Source organism: Sus scrofa, chromosome 1 (genome assembly GCF_054392235.1).
Source record: "Sus scrofa isolate SSC_HxYL_T2T_F1_AM1 chromosome 1, Sscrofa_HxYL_maternal_Yorkshire_Landrace_v2.0, whole genome shotgun sequence".
Lineage (NCBI taxonomy): Eukaryota > Metazoa > Chordata > Mammalia > Artiodactyla > Suidae > Sus > Sus scrofa.
The window spans coordinates 215,905,762-215,923,823 of record NC_139383.1 but is presented as its reverse complement, the minus strand read 5'-3'; the positions used below and the strand labels follow the sequence as shown (position 1 = coordinate 215,923,823).

Here is an 18,062-nt window from a genome sequence, read left to right as displayed (position 1 = left end):
GCTATTAAAGGAAAGGAAAAATTACACTTCAATATCTGGGTGTGATAACTTTATTTGACATGTCTTAGTGAAAGCATGTAACTACCTTTACAATTATTTTAAGAGGAATGAAATTCTGCTGTCATTAGGATTTAGTATTCCTGTCTTTGATGAAGTCAAAATATTTTTCTTGTGATCGTTTCATAAATTTTATTAGACTTGAGTATTTCAGAACAGAATTTGATATATAATTTCTTTATGAACATGAATTCTACATGTGGAAATTGAACATTTGCATATGTAAATCAATGAATATGAAATGTATGATAACAGGAATTGATTGGATGGCAAAGAAATACTCTCAATATCTTTCCACATAGTTTATCTTATGTATATAAGGATGTAGGCAGCTACAGGGAGCTTTAGAAGACTACTGTTTTAATCTTTTTATCTGAAGCTCAGTTGGGTTGATTTTTTTCATACCAGTTTGATAGATGCTTGTGATTATCTGTTCAATAGCCCATTGAGGAACAGATTGAAGATGTAGCACTTTTCTACTTAGGTAGCATTTTAGATCCATTATCAGAGGGAAGTGATTATTGTATGATGCTCTTGTCCCTCCGAACTTTCAAAAGGGAAACATTAGTGATATGATAGCTTTATGATAATTTATGTAATAGAAAAAAGAGCCCTAGGGTTGAAATGAGAATATAGAAGTTTCAGTTCTTGGTTTGTTCCCTTCCAGGTGCATGGTTTTCAGTAAGTTGTTGTTACCCTCTAAGCCATAGCCTCCTCTTAGGAAAATGAGACAGCCCACCTATGCCAGAGAATAGCTGTGAGATTGTATGAGATGATGTTTTGTCAAAATGCTTAAAACCTGTAACACATTTTTAGAAGAAAATGTATAATAATTCCCTTTTTTTGGCTATTCTCTGCAGAAAGTGAGTGAGAAGGTTGGAGGAGCTGAAGGAACCAAGCTAGATGATGACTTCAGAGAGATGGAGAGGGTGAGTCTTTATCACTTGGAATTCCCTTGACCTGCAGTTGCCTAGCATGTTGCATGAAGAAGGGAGAAGGAAAGGGGAAACTGTTCTTCAACAGCACCTAAGAAGACATTATGTTTTTCTTAAAAGTATTCTCTTTTTCATGTATATTTTAAAACAGAATCTGTACAGTATCTCTTTATTCTTACTCTCCTGTGAACAAAGCCTCCATGAAGGTAAAATGTCAAAACAGGTTTTAGCATCACTTTTCCAAATAGAGACAATTTGGAGCTGATGTTTGAATTGGGGTGAAGTGGGAAGAAAAGAGGAGAAGGTAGGGAATGATGTTCCACATGTTTTGAGGAAAGTTTGAGTCACTTTCTGGCTTTTGAGAACTTTCCTGACAGGATTGTGCCAGCTAGAGGCAGCAGGTGTAGTGGCGAGAATGCAGTTGTAAGCCTGTCTGACCTTGGCCCAGCTCCACTTCTGCTCCTTGTTGCAGAAGGCTGTATATTGCTCTGAGCCTTTGTAGTTTCATATATGTAAAAGGAGAATACTCTTTCTTCAGAGAATTTTATTTAGGATTAAAAATAATATAAATCATTTAGCATTCACCCTTAAAAGATAGCAGGTTTGCAACAAGTAAGAGAGGAAGTGGTGAATGAAATATGCCTTTTCATTTTCTCATGACAGATGCCATATTTGTATTTTCTCTTGTGCTGTTCTTTCACTTTGAGACTAAGTCTTAGACTTTGTACAGAGTTCTTGAGGTGAATCTTACTGATAGGTTAGGTACCTGCTGGAGAGCAGATTTAATATGAGAGCCCAGAGTCCCAGTGAGAAGTCTGGGAAGCCAGCCTGCAGCTCTGGATGCCCGGCAGCCACTTTTCCCTCACTGGACTGCAGTCTCCATTGGTCCTTATTTCTCATCTCTGGGAAGTTCTAAATACCACTTGATCTTCAAGCAAGCTGCTAGCCACTGATCTTCACTTTCTTCTGGAAATAGTATTCTACCTGTCCTTTTATAGCATCTGAGTCTGCAGCCCCTGACACATCTCCTCAGACACCTGGGCTTTGACTACTCTATTCCCCATAGTAATGGAGCTCCACACCCCTCATTGTGAGCAGCCCCATAGGCCTGTTAGTTGGCCCCAGTCTCTGTCTACACCCAGTCTTCCTTTGTTTCTTCTATCTTTTGATGTCTCCCTCCCACCACTGCCCCAGAGGGAATATGTAATATGCCACTCTGCCGCTGCCTGTTTGTTGATGACAGACTAGGCACATATTTAGGAATTTAGAACTAAGGAATCAGAATTGAGTCCTGCTTTCAGCCTCTGCCAGGACACAAGATAATAAAGCTAGGTAGCTCACAGCCTAAGCAGAGACTGAATTTCTGTTTCTTTTTTTTTTTTTTTTTTTTTTTTTCTTTTTAAGGCCACACCTGTAGCACATGGAAGCATATTTGACCCCCAGGCTAGGCCACAGACACAGCAACACCAGATCTGAGCTGCATTTGCGACCTATACCACAGCTCACGGCAATGCCGGATCCTTAGCCCACTGAGTGAGGCCAGGGATCAAGCCCATATCCTCAGGGATACTATGTCAAATTCTTAACCTGCTGAGCCACAAAGGAACTCCAACTTTCTGTTTCTTAAATGAGTCTAAAAAGAATAAGAAATTTGGAGAACAGAATAGAGTTTATAACTGAACAGCTAATTAAGCTTTTTGAATCCGTGCCAACCTTGCAAAACAATTGAAATAAAAGAAAATAAAATAAAAGTATTTTACTCAGGCAAAGACCCATAGACATCCCTCTGAGTCTGAAGGTAAGGTTCATTTCCCCTATTTGCTAGAAAATAATGAGTTTCTGAAACTTTTATTCCAAAATCTAGATACTCCTGTACTAAAATTTTGCTGATTGAAGCTCACACCTGTGGTTTTGTATTTGAGTTTATACCTGAGTATATCGAGAGATTTAGATTTCAGTGCAGTGTGGAAATTGTTTTATTCCATTTTAGTCCACACATCTTTTGTCTTATCTGTGGCTCCATGGCAAGTTGTGTGCTCTCTCTTCAGTAAAGGTAGAGATTTCTGTGATAGTTAGAAAACATGTGCTTTATAAAAATTTAGAATCTCAAATCTTTTCTCTGTTGATATGTTTCTTACTCACGAAAATAGTTCAGCTCAGTGTTTCCAAGCCTGCAGAGGAATTACCTTTCCGTGGTTGGTTTTCTGATCATCAGGCATTTAGAGTAGAGAGACCTTTGTTCAGCTCTGTTCTCAGAGGTGCAATTAGGCAATAAAATGAGATAAATTAGAGGTTTGCATCTAGCAGCTCTGCTGGGAGAGAGAAGTGGGTATTCCTAGAGACTGTTTCCCCAGTCAGCCACACCATCCACTCTCCTGCTGAGATGCAGTAAAATTACCCTGTGTGTCTCTTAGCCCTTGTAGCCTTCCCCTCCCAGAGCTGATTGGGTGGAATCCTGCGGCTGTGTTGTCTCTGCAGGAACCCTGCCCACAATCATTTCTATCCTCTTAAGTGCCTTGCATAGAATTGTTTTTGTGTTGATTTTAAATGGTAACTGTTGCTTACAAGCTTTATCAAACAGAGACTACATTTCTTACTATAATACAGACATTGCGTGGATTTTTTCTTTGAACAGCTGCAGATTTTCTTTTTTTTTTTTGGTCAAGAGAAAGTTCCAGAATTTGAGGGACTTTTGGTTTATTCACAAATTTCCATCATTTGCCACTGTGATTGTGTGTGTGTGTGCGCACACACGTGCACATGTAGTTATGTTCATTAGTTCACAAGGAATATCTGTAAATCCCTTTGTGTGGCAGGCATCATGCTGAGCACCAGGAATACAAAGAGCTTCCATTTTTGAAGGGAGGAATTGGTACATAATTCAGTGTCTCGTAGGACATGGTGCTTGGTGTCTTGGGAAGGATTTTCATGGAGGACCTAACTCAGGCTAGGTAGATCGGTGGATGCTTCCTAGAGTAGGGGGCAGCTGAGCTATAGCCTGAAACTTTCTCCAGTTTCTGTGTTCATGAGTAATCCACACCAAGGGGTAGAGTGTCTCTTCTTGCAGTTTTAAAAGTATCATGGGAAATCTCTGCTGTTAAAACGAGGAGTCTTCTGGTTGAAAACATGGCTGTAGACCGCTTTAATGAAAGTGGAAATTTTTCAGCAGAGGCAGCCTCAAGATTCAAGACAAGCATATGTTGAGAGTGGGAAGAATGCTGTTCTGCATGAGAGTGAGAAAGAGTGGATTTTTTGTAGAGCCAGCTGTGGGGGATGCTCTATAAGAGAATGTCCATGGTCATTATCTCCATATACTCATTGGGTGGAGAGAGGCTAGATCCTCCTATTTAATGCCAGTGGTAGACTAGAATTAAGGAGTAGAAGCTCTGGGGAAATAGATTCAGGTTCAATATAAGAAAGAATTTTTGCTGTCAGAACTTTTTAAATAAAAAAGAGCCTTGGGAATTAGTGACTTCCCCATCCCTGCCCATGTTTAAACAGAGGCTAAACCCATGGTTCCCACATTCTGGGTGAAGCACATTCGTTAGTTGTCATCTCCTTTGAGTTGTGTGGTAAGTAGTTTGTTACGAATAGTGCCATTTTAAATAACGTCAGTCGTGCTCGCTTCGGCAGCACATATACTAAAATTAAATAACGTCAGTCTTATTAGATTCAAGTGGTCTATCTCAAATGGCAGAGGGAGTAGTCAAGTGCCAGCCAGCATGCTCAGAGTCACACACACCCTGAGTGCACCTGTGGGCACCTGCCCTAGGTCTACACATGAATGGCTTCTTCGTGGGTGTGGTGGTAAAAGAGAAGATGGGGATTACTAAACAGAGATACTCACTAGCTGCTGTAGAATTGTAGAATGGGTGAGAGCCCCAATGAAGACGACCTTTAAAGACATCGTCCTGCTTATCCTGAGATTTAGTGAAGGCACACTTTTTCTTACTTATTAGTGTATTTCTAAGCTAATATTCATTAAAAGCAATGTACAAGAAGATTAGCAAAAACATTACCTTGGAGCAATCTCAGCCTGAGGTGTTTATATTTGTTTTCAACACTCTGGTTATTAGTCAGGCTTTCCAAATACTTGAGGTAGGTGCTGTAAAGCAAAGAAGTTTGGGAATAGGCAACATTCATTCTTCTGACTCAGTGGGGAGCTATTAAAACATCTCCTTATTGGGCCAGCACAAGTCTTACTACCAGACAGACTTTCCCAAGGATGCTGGTTTCATCATCTTCATGACTTGTTTAGTTAGGTGTTCTCATGACTTTAAGTGGATGAGCTTACATTCTCTTTTTTTTTTCTTTCTCTTTTTACAGCTGTACCCAGGGCACATGGAAGTTCATTTTTTAGGATAAATATAACTACTTTTTTTTTTCTTTTTAGGGCCATACCTGGGCATGTGGAAGTTCCCAGGCTAGGGGTTGAATTGGAGCTGCAGCTGCTGGCTTATGAAACAGCCACAGCAATACCAGATCTAAGCTGCATCTGTGACCTACACCATAGCTTGGGCAATGCCAGTCCTCAACCCACTGAGCGAGGCCAGAAATTGAACCTGCATCCTGGTGGATACTAGTCAGGTTCTTAATCCAATGAGCCACAATGGGAAGTCCATGACCATGCATTCTTATCCTTAATAGGTATGTTTTCTTAACTTCAGTGATAGAAAAACCAAGAATTTGAAAGATTTTAGTGTTTTGTATGACATTTTAACTTTCCTTTTGCTGGCCCCATGAAAGTTACCCCATGTTTAAGTGGGTGCTTCATTCTTCTATTTAGTATTAATCACTCAGCCCACAAACTGTCTGTGCTCCATTTTAAGGTGTCTGTTTTTCCTTAAACTCTGGTACTGTGTCCCTGTGACAGCATCTGGTATAATGCGGTGTCTGATGGTATGAAGTCATATCTCTCAGTCCCTTTGTTAGTCTGTAAGGAATGCTGTATTGTTTACTTGTGCTGCCACCTGTTTTTAGGAAACACTGTCTCCCATGGGGAAGGTAATAGTCAGATGTCTCAAAACAATAGCCCCATTCTAGTCAGTATATCGCCTTTCATTTCTCCTGTATCTTGTCTCTAAAGACAGAACAAGCTGGTGAAATGATCAGCTTCCATAGATTCAGCGTGGCATGCCTCTGGTTAATAAAAGCTGGGTGCAGGGAGCAGCAGACTTTTTCTGGTAACTATATCAGCCTTTGTGAGCCTGTGGTGTCTGTGGTCTTTGAAGTAGCTCCTCACCTCTGCTGTTGAAGAGCAGAAATAACCATGATGGTGCTTAAATGAAGGAGTGTGACTGTGTTCCAATAAAACTTACCCAAGGGCACTGACATTTGAATTTCATATAGTTATTATGTACAACAAAATAGTCTTCTTTTGAATTTTTCAACCATTTAAAAATCTAACAGCAGGTAAGTGGCTCAGATTGGCCCACCGGCCATAGTTTGCCAACCCTTGTATTAGGTTGGAAAAGAAAAATATTGTAGTGAGTGAGGAGGGTTGAGAGAGCTGTTTCTCTCCCTATCCACAGTTATAAATACAAGATTGGATAGTGGAGGAAGACACTCTCTTTTTGTATTGAGAGTTGCTAACATCTTGATATTGAGAAAATTGAAGTGAAAAGACCAGAGGAATATGTGACTATGCTTTTATTTTCAGAAAAAAATACTTCGCACAGAGAAGTTTTTATTTCCGGAAAACATGTCTGTATTTGTATAATTTCACTTCCTGTAAAATTGCCCCCATCCAGACAAGGTTCATTAAAGAAATGGAGGCTCAGGAGGTCACAAGAATGGAAGTTTTCATTTAGGACACATCAAAATTTACTTTCAAGCAATAGGAAAATTTGGACGTTGAGAAAATCATGAGCTACATGCCATAAGTTCAGAGGTCAACTGTGCCATTCTCACATGGGAATAAAAGTTCGTGCCAGTTATAATAAATGATTTAAGTGGAAATCTTCTTTATGATCATTATACCAGGCCTTTTAATAAGAGACTGTGTGACGTTCTATGTATAAATAGCTTTCCTATCAAGTGCCTAACAAGACGTGTTCAGGGTTCTCACAAAGTAATGGTCTCATCCTGTCCATGGCAGGCACAGTATAAATTCATTTGGCAGAAAGAGTGAGGACAGAGATGGAGAGAAGTTGGAAGGTGGTCAGCCTCCTACTGTGTGATGGTCATTGGGCAATTCAGTTCCTCCATTTCTTTCTTAGAAACCCTCTTATCCATGCACTTTAGAACTATATTTCTTTCCGAAATAGCCACACGGGTTGTGTGACTTTAGGGAATTTATTTCCCTTCCCTAGGTCCAGATTTCCATATTTAAAAAATTAAGGCTTTTGTCTAGATGCTGTAATGGTCTCCTTCTCTTATGTTCATTGACTCTGTCAAATATAAACTCAGGAGCAAGAGTCTAATAAATGAATTTGCTAGTAGCTCTTCTCTATTTGGTGTATGTCCTCATGATGTGTTACACAATAATTGTATTGGATAAAGTTGTTTTCTTAGGTGGATTTCAAGTGAAGGTTAGTTTATTCTATGATCAAAAGAGTTTAGCTAGAAATTTCTCTAGAATGATATCTTGATTAGGTATCAAATAAAAGTATTGGAGGACTCGGCCTTAGTGGGCACAGCAGCTGGGGTTGTTTGGGCTCTTTCCTGGGAGACTTTGGTCAAACCATAGGGGACAGTGAGGTGGTTTTTATTCCTGCTCTCCTTCTAAGATTGAATCCTGTTTTAGGAATCAAAGAAAACTCTTTAATGTTATTGCCTCCAGTATCTGTGTGCCTCCTCTGAGACCACTGGCTTTTAGTCAAGCTAGTAGCTGCTCTTTATAGAGCCTGAGTACTTGGGTTTCTATGACAGAGCCCAGAGGGGAAGGGGAGTTCAATAAATGAGAAGCACTTTTCATGCCTTCCAGAGGTCCATTCCAGATACGCACTACAGGCACCTCCATAGAGAAGACTGTGTAACTGAGGGCATGTGGTCAAACAAGTTAACGTGTGAGAGCCTCCTTTTTGCAGAGGCTCAGGGTAGAATAGTTCTTGTGAATGAAGTTTCTATAGACTTTGAGGACTTTCAAAACAAAACCAGAAGCTGGCTAGAAGGTGAGTTCCTCCTGGTCCTGTGTGGTTGGCCTCTGCCAGGTCTCCAGCCCCACCAGGAGATGGTATAAAGAGCCTTGCAGCTCTCACTGGGTATTTCTCTTCAGGTTGGGTAATGTCCATGTTGCCTTTTTATGCTTTCCAGACCTATGTGGTAGTGATTTGTAATTAACAACCCATATGCCAGAGCCAGAATTGGACACGTTTCTTAAACCCTGTGTCTGTTTCATAGGGTTTCTGAGAATTTAATGTATTAAGTTGTTTAAAGCCCCTGGAACAATTTCTGACAAATGAAACCACTTTATGATGATGGTGGTCATGATTATTATTGAGGACAGAGATGAGGAAAAGGTAGAGTTTGGTTGGCTTCCTAACATCAGATGACAGTAGAATATTAAGTTGTCACTCGACAGTTCCCCTGGCCCTCTCTCTTAGAAACTTTGACCTTTGGGACTACTTTTCTTCCCACACAGGACACTTGGATACATTTGACATCGAATGTCTTAAACCCTTAAGTCATGTACTCAGCAGACATGTTTTCTTCCTAATAAGCATGTAACCTAGACTCTCAGTGTGTTTGCTCTGCACACAACCTTTGATTTCATTTCCATGACACTGAGTACATAGCGGTTGGTTGGCATGTTGGTAATGTTTACCAGTTCTCTCGATGACCACCCAGGTCCTGCGCTGTACCACCCTGGGGACCACTATTTACTTCAAAACTAAATACTATTTAGCCACGTACTCAAATCTAAGGCATATTGAAAACTCAAGTTAACCAAAAGGACATGGCACAGGGTTCATATGTGGGCAGGTATCTCTTAAAATAGGAATGCTTTTTAAGGTAATTTTATGCAATGATGACCTCATAAGAAAAAAAAAATGTTTTCTTCTGTGCTCACTGTAGTAGCAAATTCCCCACTCATATAGTAATCTGACTTCCATGGAAGGAGAAATTATTAAGTATTGAAAGGCAAAGCTGAAAGAGAAAATCTTTTGGTTATGGTTTGGTTTCTGATCATGAAAGAGGAAGAGGCTTACCCCATCCATGAAAGGAGGATAGGAGGGTGCATTAAGTTTCATTAGTCGCTTACCCTGTGGAGTGAATGAATGGATCACATGAGAAAAGGAGCCCATGAGGGAACATAAACATAGAGAGGACCTCACTGCATGGCCTCTCCATGTGGGGTGAAGGGTGCAACAGAGAGAGGCCATGGTAACCTACTGAGTGCAGGTACTGACCATACAGAATTTTACAAGGAGAGACTTTAGGACCAAGATTTTTATTTAGAATAAACCAAAAGTTCAAGGAGTGATTAGAAGTGTTTTCTCAAGATTTTTATGTACTTAGGATGTTCTCAGAAGTTAAATAAAAAATTTCCCACTTCCACTTGAATAAACAGAGTTGATATTCATTTGTCTTCAGGGCAGTGAAACCTGGCCCATGCCTGGCCCACTGTAGACAGTGAGTTAATGATTCTGGGGTAAAGTGTGATTCATATCCCCACCTTATTTTTTTTTTAATTTATGTTTATTTTATGCTGAAATTATTCCTGGGCCATATGTTTTTGCTTCATCAGTTTCCTCTGGGACATCTTTTTCTTCTGTGCAGCCTCTTCTTCTGGAGAACAGTTTGCTCTTTTTCCACAGGGATGATGTCTGTGGCAGGGAGAGCTCGTGTAGGGGTTGAGCTCCATCAGTCCAGGGCCCATCTTGAGGGTTTTGTTCCCCTGGATGCTCCCAGTACCAGAGACTTTACATTGAAACCCTTAAGTTTAGCTTTGCTCCCTGCATTTCTAAGCATTTGCAGCAAAAATTTACTCCTTTGGGGGTTGTAGACCCTATATCCAGCCCTACTCATTGGCCTGGGCACACCAACCAGTTCTAGCCTTGTCCTGATAGAATGGTGTGCTTGTATGACTGGGTCACTTTGCTGTACAGCAGAAATGGACAGAACATGGAAATCAACTATACTTTAATAACAAATTTGTTTTTAAAAATTCTAAAAAAAAAAAAAATAGAATGGCATGCTCGTTTCTATAAAGTGACATCTTTCGGAGACTTGGTGGCTTTTCAGATGTGCATACCCTCCATGGCCTGGCCAGTTTCATGGTTGTTCTTAAAGTGAACCTGAAGATTTGAACCTCTTGATTTGCATGATTTGGCAGGGTTTTCTGAGGAAGGTGAACCATTTTCATAGACAACCTCGGGCCACTTACAGGGAGACGAAGCTATCTCCACCTCATTTACCAGAAGATAAAGGAGTGTATTTTGAAGCACATTTTTAGTAATTACCAGATTCCTCTTTGGATGAATAGACTTTCCAAGTCTTTTGGGAACACAGCTGAAGGCAAAGCCAGTTTTACTTCTGACAGCTCTGTGAGCCCCTTGCCATCCACCGCAGGACTGGTCCTTGCTCTGTTGTACCACCAGTAGGTTATATATATACTTAGACAAACCCCCTGTGTCTAAAGCTAATAATTTGCATCATTTAGAATATTTATCTTCTCATTTCAGAAAGTGGATGTCACCAGCAGGGCTGTCATGGAAATAATGACTAAGACAATTGAGTACCTTCAACCCAATCCAGGTAAGGGCTCATTTTGTACGTTTGGCATATCCCTCTAGATACCTTTGAGTTTCTCCTAGGTAGACATGCTAACTTTGGTGGATTTCTGCTTGCTGAGTCCCCTGTTTTGGAGGTTCAGTGACTTCTGGTGGAGCACTTTTGGGGAGGGACGACTTTTTAAGGCTCACGTTGAAGTAGCTGGAAGCTTCTGTGGTGCTTTTTCTAACTGTGGTATATTTAACAAACAGAACTGTGTGGACAGCGTGGGTGGCACGTGATGTCAGGGTAGCTGCAGGCTGTTATTAACTGAAATTTGTTTGAAATGGGCTGTAAGAAAGTTGGAATAATTTTAAGATAAAATATAATAATTCACTAAAGGTGTGAACAAGTAGGAGGTGGAACAGTTTTTGTGAAATAGAGAGTTTATGTCTTTTCAGACTCACTGAAGTCTTTGGAGGGTTGTCCTTTGTTCTGATTTTTCTCCAAGCACATCACAAATCAGCATTTGTTCTTGCTACCCTGTCACATTCCTAAAAGAAGAGAGTTATAATAGAGATCATGGAGCTGTACCTTGAAAAGAGAACCAGGCAGAAGTGGGCTGATCTCTGTAGGCACAGAGTGAAACAGAGCAAAGAAAGTGATAATATAGACCTCCTCACCACCCTTTCTGTACTGTAGCAGTTCCTAACTGCAGAATATAGAAACTTGAAGTAATGCTGGGTGTATGTAGGTGAGATGTGTGGCTGTTGGGAAAACCACCTACTCATGAGACTAGCTTCTTAGAGAGTTTAAGCACTGTGTCAGCCCCATTGTGTTTGGATACTGAGCATAAGTGGGCGAGAGATAAGAAAGAGAAATGCAAGGTATATGTGCAATAAGAGGAAGGGGACAAATACGAAAAGTAGTGAGCAGCTCTCTACCGCATCCTACTGGATGTAGCTTTCCCTCAGCTTTTGGTGATCTGGGACAGCATTGCTGCTGTTTTGAAGATAATTAACTGTGGAAATAACAGTCTCAGTTTTTTCCCTTTCTTAAACTATGTCAGAAATGGGATTATGTGAGGAAGGAAAATATTGAAGTAAATGATAAGCCATAGGAAGCAGGTATTTGACAGGGAACCAAATCATTGGCAGATTAGGCAAAGAATAGCAAATATCAAGTCTCTAATATTTATCTGGAGCCTTCTTCATGACCTCTATATTCCATAGAGATGCAAGGGTCTCTTAGACTTCCACCTGTTCGTTACTGTTTAAACAGCTGTGATAGGTCAGTTCTGGAAGAGAACTGTTCGCCCTGTCTCACCACAAGAAGTCATTGTTTAGGGCAGAATGTTTTAGTCTTTATCTTTGTGTAGAATTTTAAAGCACTCTCTGATTTCCTGGGATATACATGTGAATTGTGCTAGTAACTCACTTGTAGGGCTAAGATAAATACAGGGAAGGGTAAGGAAAATATTAATCTCTAATGCGTTTTCAGTATGTTGCTATTTATATACACTCTTCTCTAAAAATAGTCATGTTTTTTTCTGATTATAAACATAAAACACAGTTGACCAATTCATAGTATAGAAAAGAGACTATAAATCTGTAAACACAAGTTCTTGGTGAAGACCCATCTTTGTTCCTCAGTATAATGGAATTGAGTTGTAGGTGGGTAGATCATGTTGAATAGGATGTTGACTAGGCAAAGAGAGCCATCTGAAGACAAAGGACAAGCTTAGAGTGATGCTGCCACAAGCCAAGGAATGCCAGGAGCCACCAGAGCTGGAAGAGGCAAGGAAGGATTCTCCCAGAGAACCTCTGAAAGGAACCACCCCTGCTGACACCTTGATTTCAAGCTTCTTGAACTGAGAGAGTAAATTTCTGTTGTTTTAAGCCACACAGTTTTGGAAGTCTGTTACAACAGCTCTAGAAAACTAATACTGGGGCTGGGAAATTTCTTTGCAGGAAAAAACAAGGGCCAGAGAATTTCAGAAACATTCCCAAAGTTACACACCAAGGAAGGAATGAAGCCAGGACTGGAACCCAGGTCTGACTGCCTCCTAAGCCCAGGAACTTTTCCTTGCACAGTCCTGCCTCTGAGAAGAATGGCTTCTTCATTTAGGTGTAAAGGGCCCTTCACTTTCAGAGTAGACACAACAGAAATGCAGAAAGGAACAAATTGTAGGGCTGAGATTTATCTTTATTTTAACAAGGTCATAGGAGGAAGTAATTGGAGGAGATTTGAAATTTTAGAAATGATGCATTTTTAACGGAATGCTGAATGTGCTTATTTGCTGTCAATATACTGGTTTTATGGCTATTTAAAAATTGAATGGACAGGAGTTCCCATCGTGGCTCAGTGGTTAACGAATCCAACTAGGAACCATGAGGTTGCGGGTTCAATCCCTGGCCTTGCTCAGTGGGTTAAGGATCTGGTGTTGCCGTGAGCTGTGGCATAGTTTGCAGACGCTGACTTGGATCCCACATTGCTGTGGCTCTGGAGTAGGCCGGCAGCTGCAACTCTGATTAGACCCCTAGCCTGGGAGCCTCCATATGCTGCGGATGTGGCCCTAGAAAAGGCAAAAAGACAAAAAAAAAATATTTGAATGGACATCTACCACCAAGGAGGACAATTAAGGTCATCACCAAGCAATTGCAAGTTGGTTTAGAAAAGCAGTTATATATGGGCAAACCACACATATATACAAGTAAGTGTCATCCCGAAGGGTCTAGAATGAAATAAAATTTTGTATACTCATTCTACAGAGTTTGGACAATCTGTGTTTAATTGGTTTATAATAAATATGACTTATTTCCTCCATGAATGCCTTGCCCTGAGAGAAGATATTGGCTTGAGTTCCTGAAAGGTCCAGTGCACTTGTTCAGAACCAAGTGTCCTTAAAAAGGGGATGCAGAAATGTAGCCAACATCCAGAGGCTCCTGGTCCTTGGCACAGAAGAGCAGAATATTTCCGTACTCATGCTTCTGATAAATACTTTGACCACTCAGCCTCTCAGTAACCCAGAAGCTGGCTCAACCAGTATGGTTGCTTCACTGGCCACTGGTCCTACATAAGCAAGATCTGGCTGGGGTTAGAAGGGAAGCTAATGTATCGTAACAAATTTATATGGATAGGCCAGTAGATCCACGGAAATAAACACCTAGAGGGTACTTTGAAAGTATTTTGTATTATATTAAAAATGCATGCTCTAGAATGTATTCTGGCTCTCAAACCTTGTGGTTATGGAGCATCTACATCTTGCATATTCTCGAAACTCAGTTCCTGTTGAAATGACCTAAGAGAGTTTGATTACTTTTCCTGGATTTATAGATAGGCTGTGTAAGGCCCCACATCTGCTGTTGTGCACCTCCAGATCTGATCATATCATCATCCTGCACAAAACCCTTCAATGGCTTTGCACTGCATTGAGGGTTACGTTTTAAAGTTTTAACAAGACTGAAAGGGCCCACCTGCATGTCAGCCTGCCCATTCCCCTCCAGCTTACCAGGCAAAGAGTTCCCTCAGGTCCAGCATAAAGGTCGTTGAGAAACCTTCCTGAACCCCTGCCTACATTAGATTCCTCTGTCAGCGACCTGTCATAATCCCTGCTCCTTTTCCCTGGTGGCACATGCCACACTGACCATAATTGTGTGGTGCGTGTGCTTTTGTTTGTCATCTCCTGTTAGAACACCCACATCCCCAGCCTCCAGTTTCAGGTAGCCTGTGACAAGTGGATTTTTGAACAAATGAATTATGAAGCACAGATGACAGTCAGTGGGTAATGTGTTTTAGAAAGGAGAGAAGGAAAAACTCTTTCTTTCACCTAAGCCATTAGTTCTACCCATGTAACCCATGTTTATTAAGTGCATTTGCTTTTGTGCAAAGACCTGTGTATCTAGGTGCACTTGGGGTAGATACAGAACCAAGATTGGACCCCTGCCCTATGTGTCTTCACAGTCTAACAGCATAAGGTAGGTACACTCAGGGGAGAGCTGCCCAGAGACCATCCCAGCTAATTCCTCTGGAAACTCCAGCTCCCTGATAAGGTGAGGAAGAATGAATGGGACCACAGGTCCACCCATGTGGCCTGTGAAGCAGGGCTTTGGAGAACATAGAACAGAGAACTTAAAAAGCTTTCAGCTTGGACTGTGAAATTATTCTGACAGGAACAGCATACACCAGTACACATTTCCAATTTGTTTAGATAAGAAATAATTTGAAAGGGAAAAGCCCTGTGTACTTCTCCTGATTGCGAGCCTTTGGTCTCATAGTTTCTAAGAGCAAAGACAATCAGAGAAGACAGCAAGAAGTTTTCTTATATGAATATGCTGATGACTTGGGGGTCGAGGGGCATACTAAATCAGCAATGTCCAGTAGAAGTAAGATGCGAGCCACAAATGTAATTTTGTATTTTCTAGTAGCTGGATGTCGAAAGGTAAAAAGAAAGGTAAAATTGATTTTAATAAGATTTTATTTAATCCAGTATATTCAAAATTTTAGTCATTATTAAAAATCATTGAAAAATTTTATGTTTTTTTCCCCTTTCTTTCTTCCTTTCTTTTTTAGTGCCACACCCATGACATATGGAAGTACAGGCTAGGGATCCAATCAGAGCTGTAGCCACTGGCCTACACCACAGGCACAGTAATGCCAGATCTGAGCTGCATCTGCAACCTACATACACCACAGCTCACGGTAATGCTGGATCCTTAACCCGCTAAGTGAGGCCAGGGATCGAACTCGCAACCTCATAGTTACTAGTCAAATTCCTTTCCACTGTACCACAACTGGAGCTTCCTGTTTTATTCTTATATTAAGTTTTGAAATTTGGTGTGTGTTTTATGCATACATACAGTACATACTGATGCAGACTAGCCACATTTCAAATGCTCAGTGGTAGCCCATGTGGCCAGTGATTCCCATAGTGAACAGCACCAGACTAGATAGTTTGCCATTCAAGCTATTTCATACATTTTGATATGTGTTTGATGTTTAGCTTCTTGGTTTACGTATAGTGATAGTTGATTTTTTCAAAGGAGAAATGGACTCGATTTTAGATCAGGATTATCTTTAAGTTTTTTTTTTTTTTTAAATTCATTTGTTCAACATTCTGCCAGTCTGTTCCATGGTACCACAATGGACATATTACCCTGAAATAAAACAGGAGGGATGGTGAGACTGGCTGTGTTTCCTTCCCAGCCTTAGCACAGTGGTGATGACACAGACTATTTTAGTTTGCACTGAGAAGTTATTCTGACCCAGATGTCATCATCTTGTACAAATTTCTAAAATGTGTAGACAGGAAAGCACTTTGAACATGAAAAGCGCTGTGCACCATTGAGGTTTGGTTCTTTAGAGAAATGCTCTTCCCTCGAATGCCTTACATGGTCTAGGGTTCTCCAGTATGCATGAGAGTGGGGAATTAAGGCAGGGTCATTAAATGTCTATGTAGAATCTCTTAATAATAAGTTCAAATCTCATTTGTAGAATGTTGTCTATAGAAATAAAAGCTCTTATTAATTTGAAAATACCTCATTTATCCGTGGAAATCTATTACTTCAAAATTATTTTATTTCTTTGCCATGGGCTGCCCTCTTAATCATCTCCTTCCAGAGATGCATAAATAGAGTGATTATAAAATATTTGATGGTAATAGAGCTGAAGTATTGTTTGGCATTCGTGTCTTCAGATCCTGGCTCCAAAAACCATGGATGTACCCCCTTTCCTGGAGGGCAGAACCTGAGTCGTGTTCATCTCCTCATCTTTCAGGGCTCTTAGCATTGTGCCTGATGCAGCATTTGCCCTCGACATGTCTACTGATTAACTGCACACAGGAGTATATTCACCCTTAAAGAGTAAGGGGCATGTAATGAGTCTAGTAGTCTAGACTTTGTAGCAAAGAGATTTTGCTTTTCTGAATCCTGATATGGAAAAAAGAGTGAAAATGCATAAGGACAGATGACAGAAGATGACTTGGTGCTGGCTCTTCCTGGAATGCCCCCTGGCCCTCGTGTGACCCCTGCCTTCTTACGTCCTTCCTGCCTCAGCTCTGTCACCTCCTTGAAAAGGCATTCCCTGAACCCCATTGGTCCCCTCCACTGTCCTCAGGACACCTTCCCTCAGGTCCCCTCCACAAATCTTGTCAGTGGTTCCCCACTTAGAATAACATTGAAAGCCCTCATGGTGGGTTACAGGGTCCAATGATATGGCCTCATTCCCTACATTCCTATGGCTCTCCACCTCCCTGTACACCAGCATCTCCAGCCTTCCCACTGCTCTTCACATGCACAGCACCTTGTTCCTGGGGCTCTGCCACGCCTTCAGCCCAAACCACTTGTCTCCAGGTCTTCCCAGAATCTTCACTCGAGTCTCTGCTTGAATGTTCCCTTATTTGTGTGGCTTTTTTAACCATCTTATTTAAAATATCACCCTTAATCACCCTCTGAGATGTTTCCCTGTTTTGCTTTTCTTCATGGCACTAGTTACTACTTAAACTTGTATTCTATCTTTACTTAGTGGGGTGTGGCTTGTTGCTGCCACTAAACTGCGAGTGGCCTGTGTATAGCGTTGTTGTATATACATTACAGTCCAAGGGCCTGTTCTTATCTTTTATGGCACTGATCAAAATATTTACTTTTATAAGTTGTTTCTATTTGTTCACTATCCTGCCTGCCTTCATTCTTACTTTTCTTTCTCACGTTCTCCATGTAGCAGCCAGTTCATTCCATTACACCTGTCAGTCATGCCTGTCATTCCTCTGTTATTACCCTGCAGTGGCTCACATTGAACTAAGAAGCAACTTCCTGGCTACAGAGCGTTGCATGATCTGGCTCTTGTTCTGTCTCTGAGCCTGTGTTGACATCTGTCCACTCTTGCTAACGTCTTGCTCATCCTCGGGCATGCTCAGCTTGTTCCTGCCTCAGGGCCTTTGCACAGGAAGTTTCCCTGCCTAGAACACTCTTCCCTTGGCTCCTGTTGGGGCTCTTCTTTCTTGTCACTCCACCTCCCTATGCGGTCCTTCCCTGTCACTCTATCTGAAATAGCGTTTCACTACCACTCTCATATCCCCTTCTGTTATTCTATTGCAATGTGAAATTATTTTCTATTTTAACTTTTTTTTTGTCATCTCGCCATCACCCACATCTAGAATATAATCTGTACAAGAATAGGGACTTTGTCCTGTTTACTATCCCTAATAGACAAACCGTGCCCCCATTATTTATTGAATGAATGCTTTATCCCTCCCACTGCATCATAAACTCATCAAAGACAAGGAATATGTATGTTTTACATGTGTGTGAGTGTGTTTGTCTCTATGTAGTACCTAGCACAGTGGTGCTACTTAGGTGTTTAATTTACTTAAATGAATCAAATCATGCTAATAATATTTAAGCTCCATCTAGAGAAGTG

At 40.9% G+C, this 18,062-nt stretch overlaps 1 protein-coding gene across 7 annotated transcripts in view; it reads left to right on the top strand.

Moving 5' to 3' along the window:
- SH3GL2 (SH3 domain containing GRB2 like 2, endophilin A1) overlaps nt 1-18,062 on the top strand; it is a 203,441-nt gene that overhangs the window by 150,723 nt on the left and 34,656 nt on the right. For all 7 annotated transcript variants that reach the window (XR_014821165.1, XR_014821166.1, XR_014821164.1 and 4 more), the window contains 2 exons: nt 918-986; nt 10,619-10,691. Coding sequence is in view for 2 of the 7 variants with exons in the window: in XM_001925157.7 (XP_001925192.2) it covers nt 918-986; nt 10,619-10,691 (142 nt within the window). In the remaining 5 variants the exon portion in view is untranslated. The remainder of the gene's footprint in view (nt 1-917; nt 987-10,618; nt 10,692-18,062) is intronic.